Here is a 5,497-nt window from a genome sequence, read left to right as displayed (position 1 = left end):
AATGAAATATAGCAATATACTTTTGTAAAAAGTGGATGGAGGAAACCAATTTTTTACTTTGCTGGGCAAGGAACAAATTTGCCTCTTAATACTAGTGAGACATATACTTAAAATATGAGAAGATTAAAAAAAAATGGGAATTAGAACTCACTCACACAAGGAGAGACCCATTAACCATGAAAGCTCAAAGGAGAGATGTTAGTTGACAGTGGAGGCAGAACCTGTACCTGTGAGCTATGGAAAACCAGAATATTTGAGAGTGAATTTTAATTTGTGTAGGGTTGAGATGTCAAATAAGCATTAACATTTTTCAACTGATATACATGTACTTTATAAGGCTTCCAAGATATCTGATCATAGTATCTGTCTCCTTTTCTTCGGTTGTGAGAATATCCCACTGAATCATTAGAAAACATCTTCCTTTATTCTTCTCTGAAGTCCATCAATGAAATTTTTAGAAGCATACTGCATTAATCAGAATTTTGTTTTCATCTCATATTCATCTGGTGCCTTTTTTGTATTTCTTCTCAGACACAGCAAGTGAATAGCAGTCTTCCCTTTTTCATTGTAAGCCTTTCTAAACTTATATACAAGTTTTGATGTTTTCAAAACAAAACTGACAGGGTTTCAAGAGAAACCAATTGTGGTTCTAATATGTAGGTGACACAATTATTTGAGTTGCCTTAAAAACATAAACCCGTACCTAATTTATTGAAAAGTTATCAAAGCTGAGAAAGGCAAATCCAGTTGAAAAGCAGTGCTGCAAAATCTATGTAAAAATTCAAAAACATGTCTAAATGCAGTGCCGCAGATTTTTAAGAGTGCTTTATTTATTTTATGTATACTGTTTTTCAGATGTGTCCAAGTTTCAATACCTCTGCTCCCTATATGAAGAATAAGAAAGGACATATTTTGTATAATCTTTCAGGGTTCCTTGTGGAAGAATATTTAGTGAGGCCTTCCAACAAAGCAAGGTAACCTTAAAACATCTAACCTTTGTTTATCCTTTGTGTATTAAAAACACAGTCTTTCCTGATCCAAAGCATAGACCTACGTCACTGAGGATATAAGGGGAAACTGTTGGTTGTTATCAAGGCGTAGATACAGGCTAAGGTAACATGGAATCCCCTCCATGATCACTTCTCACAGCTTCCTCCAGTAGCTGCATGATAATTGCCTCTAGGCACACCCTGGCTCTTATCACACAGCAAGTTATTTCAGCACCTCAGAAAAAGAAAATGTATACACATATGCAAATCAGATGTACAGTATAGTTTCCATTCCTCAGAGACTCAATCAAATAGAGGTGGATATACTCCAATTAATCTTTTCTTTGAACTAAAAGGGCTGGTATTCCCGTGGTAAGACTTCATATTCTGTGATACCAGCCACAGAGGTCATAACTTGTATTTTGAAGTTTATTTATGTGCCTTTACAGCTCAAACACTGCTTTTGACATAAGTGCAAATACTAGATCAAATATGATTTTTTTCAAGGAGAAGAAAGTGTTAGCCATTTATGCATTTAAAAAAAGTGTATCTGATTTGATAAAAATAAAGATAAACATCTTATGGTGAAAGATTTGAGCTAGAATATCAATGGAGTAGGAAGAAATCAGGTTGTTTAAGATGATTCTGAAAGTCAGTAATAGCTCACAAACCACCCTGTTGCTCAAGGATTTCAGCTTTCAGAAAGTAAAAATTCTTATCTGAGGGAATCCCTTTACCACAAAAGAGCAATAATGTTCACCTGATTCAAGAGTATATTGAAGTCCTCCTTTTTAACACAGAAGGGGTTTGTGAGGGGTGACATTTTACTTTCAGCTGAAAAATAAAGCATTAATGTAATTTTGCCACTTTACCATTATGAGAAAAGGCTGCTAAGCTTAAGGTGGGTAACTTGTTATTACTTTATTTTCTATTATCAGATATGGTGGTTGGTCTTTTGAAGGGAGGAAAGCATTTGAACTTCACAATAAAAAATTGAATAACACCAAATCTAAGCCTCTGGCTAAGGTAAGGGTTGCATGTATGTGTGTGTGTATGTATGTGTTGCTTACTTCTTCAGGCTCCAGACTTCACAGCACTTACCAAATAGTAAATTGTTACATAAAATCCTTACATTTAGAAATTGGGAGGAAAACCCTCTGTCTGTTATAGTCCACTTCTCTGTTCATAATTCCTGAAGTATTCTCCTGTGTTCTGAGAAGCAGTTTTAAATGAGTCAAATGATATGGCTTTTGGTTTTTTTCCTGAGAACTTATTTCAGAGTCTAACTGAGCTCAACTTTAAAACTTTTTTTTAAGTAGTCAGTCAAGATATTCCTTTATTATTACTTTTTCTACAAAAAGTCAATGTCAGAATTGACAAAAGATCACTGAACCTCTCAAAAATGAGTTATTATTGATGCTTTTTTCATTTCTGCAAGGAATACTTTGCTGCATTTCTCTTTTTCTTTCCCCCTAAAAAAAGTAAAGATTTAGCTTCTAGGAGTAGCTACTTCTGCATAACAAATAGGCTACCCTGTGTTTATAATCCCCTTCTAAAATAAGAGTAACTTTCCATTTTTATCCCAGAGAAACAGAACATGCCTTAGTCAGGTTGTGAAATCTCAATCTCTTCTTGACAGTAGAACGCACAGTGTTCTCTGTCTGGAGCTACCTCTGAAGTCAGGAAAATAAGGATAAGCACAACTGAAGTAAAGAGCTTCTCCTTGAGACCTTTTGGTATGCACTGGAAGCATACAGTACCTCCATACTGTGAAAACTTGGGATGGGACCTAGAGGCTAAAAGGCAATTATCAGTGCAAGGGCTTTTGTTTTCCTTGGGAATGATTTGAAAGGTTCTTTTGAGACCCATTCAAATGTAGACCCATAATGAGTAGAGGAACAGCAATCTTGGAGGAGTATTGAAGAATATCAGTTAGTGGTCTCTATTTTTGTATTCAAGGCAAAAGAAGCTGTGGACTTTCCAGATTCCAGACTAGAATATGAAAGAAAGACATTTCTGCCTTTAAGTTGTTTTATGGGGGCATAGAAACTAGATGTTAATTGCTCCTACAAAAGAAGAAGAGAAGGAATAGTGAAAATAAGCTCTATCCCAAAATCCATTTTGAGACAAAGTGTTAAAACAACATACAGGTATTCTCCAATATAATTTCATGTTTAGTTTTGTAAAATCACTGACTGCTTGCAATGTATTTTCTGTGTAGTTTTGTTAAAAATCTATCTTATATACACACCCAACCTAATATATATTTTCATTTTGGTCATTTGTGATCTCCCTTCTACCCCTAGATTTCTTATAGCTTTGAACTCCAGTTCCATCAATCCTTCATTAGGAACTTGAAGTCCTAGAGGATTGCAATAAGATGTGTTTTTCTGACTGCTGTTTTTGTCCTTCTATCTTTAATCATTTTAGACTCTTGTTTTGACATGCCTGCACAGTGGTTTTTCTCAGGGTCTTTTTTTTTTTTAAATGTCTTTGGCAGAGAGGTCCACCTGCCGTCAGCACAGGGATAAATTATAGTTGTACTGTTAGTGAGTAAACTTCATATTTCAGACCCTAAGAAAATAGTGGAGTAGATTTATAAAGGGCACCGTGTTATCTAAAATGCCTCTTGGAAGTGGCTTTCAACTGATGCAATGTCAAAGTATTGCATTAACCTTTCAGTAATTAATGATCAGACTTTTTACTTTGACCTTTCAGGTTTGTTCATGAGACAGTGAATGTAGCATTTACATAGCCTTGTATGAAAGAAAATGAGAAATTTGCATTTGAAGCGACCTACTGTACAATTAATTTCATTCTAGAAAATTTCTGAATCTTTATACGTTGTTCTTCTCCACTCAAAAAGCCCACAATTTTTCCAGTTGAAATTAAAAATACCTATTCCATAGCTATTTTACTTTACCTAATCATACCATGCTGTATATACCACAAACACATTATATGTATGCACACAGAGAATGTGTATGTGTGCATGCACGAGAGAGAATATATCTACCACATGACAAACGTGGCTGACCAAAGCCGTTGATTATTGATATTCATTGATGACCACTGCTACGTGGCAAAAGCACAACTCCTCCTCAAATTTTTCATATTTTCATCCCTGTATATTCTTTGGTTTACTTTGATAATGTGGGAAAAAAGTATTCCATAATGATTTCATAGTTGCTGTTGTTTATAGCATAATTAAATATAGGAAGAGCATGTGGTAATTTTAAATAGTCCTGAAAGATAATTTGCACTTCTTGCATGGCATCCTGAAGTGTATATTTTTCCAGTCTCAGAGGTGGGGAGTTGAGGTTTTACTCTGTAGTAACAGTGTAAGTGTCCAGAGGAGGTTACATCTCTCCAGTCTAATGGCCCTTCTCTCTGCCTCCCCATCATGAATCTGGTCCAGCAATGCGTAGGGATTTCTCTGCCCCTCCTCACCCTTTTCTTGATAGGCCATAGGTTAGTAAAAATGTTAGTCTAGCATTACTCTGGAATATTAATGGCAGGTAAAAATGGTACGGAATAACAGAAAACACGTCTTTATGGAACTTATATCTAATGTGGTGATGGGCTGTGTTTTTCCTTGGGAAGGAATTCTATCAACCATGGGTAAAAGATAAAATAATGAAAATAACAATTAATAACTTTAATCTGTATATTTTTCCATTGCTCATCTCTTTTCTGTCCTTTGTGAATAATTACCTGTGTGGCACACAAGATATATGAAAGATATTTCAGCTGGAACTAATATTTTTTCTTTTTTATATTTTACCTTTGCAATCAATTTAGAATAAGCCACAAGACTTTAGAAAAAAGACTTTAAATGTATCTTCTGATGGAGTGAACAACCTCAAATACCTCTTTTGCCAATTATAAACAATTAAATATCCACCTTCAATTTGGTTATTTCCTGGTGGTTTGATTCAGTTACATATTGTAGTTTGAAGGAAGAATTCAGTTAATGTGTGGGATATTGAAATGCATTGTTACACACAATGCTCTATTGTGGTTTTTGTATTTTCATTTGAATATTGGTCACATTATTATATTTCTGAGGTGTTCTATGAACACTTGAGACCTTTCCCCTGCTTCACTTAAATGAGGATGTTTCATCAGAATTTTGCTGTATTATTTTCTTAATTGCCTTTTTTTCCAATACAACGAACACAATTGCAGTGGAGTTTCATTATGTATGTATAACTTCCTATTCAGCACAAATCTTTTTTAAAAAGATGGAATGAGAAATGTGGGGGGTGTGTGTGTGAAAAATAATGGCTACACTTGATCACTTGTTTATGTTTCTTTGCTCTGTTTGCTACTTGCACAGTGCAAAGATTTGTGGTTTTCCTCAGGACACTTAGGCTCTAATTCACTTAATTTCTTTAAAGAATTCTCTTGTTGATTAAAGAATGCGGGATCTAGTTTGTGTAGTAATTTGTGGGAAATGAACTGGAGGAGAACAACAGAGTTGCATATGAGTTTGCAAAGGGGGAAAG

At 34.9% G+C, this 5,497-nt stretch overlaps 1 protein-coding gene across 1 annotated transcript in view; it reads left to right on the top strand.

Annotated features, from left to right (window-relative positions):
* ABCA13 (ATP binding cassette subfamily A member 13) overlaps positions 1 to 5,497 on the top strand; it is a 203,963-nt gene that overhangs the window by 132,359 nt on the left and 66,107 nt on the right. The window contains exons 43-45 of the mRNA XM_035894140.1: positions 338 to 383; positions 856 to 974; positions 1,928 to 2,015. Of these exons, the coding sequence (XP_035750033.1) occupies positions 338 to 383; positions 856 to 974; positions 1,928 to 2,015 (253 nt within the window). The remainder of the gene's footprint in view (positions 1 to 337; positions 384 to 855; positions 975 to 1,927; positions 2,016 to 5,497) is intronic.

The sequence above is a fragment of the Egretta garzetta genome, unplaced genomic scaffold, assembly GCF_000687185.1.
Source record: "Egretta garzetta isolate BGI_Z169 unplaced genomic scaffold, ASM68718v1 scaffold264, whole genome shotgun sequence".
NCBI classification, from domain to species: Eukaryota; Metazoa; Chordata; class Aves; order Pelecaniformes; family Ardeidae; genus Egretta; species Egretta garzetta.
Note: the sequence above shows the minus strand (reverse complement) of the source record. Positions and strands in the feature narration are given on the sequence as shown.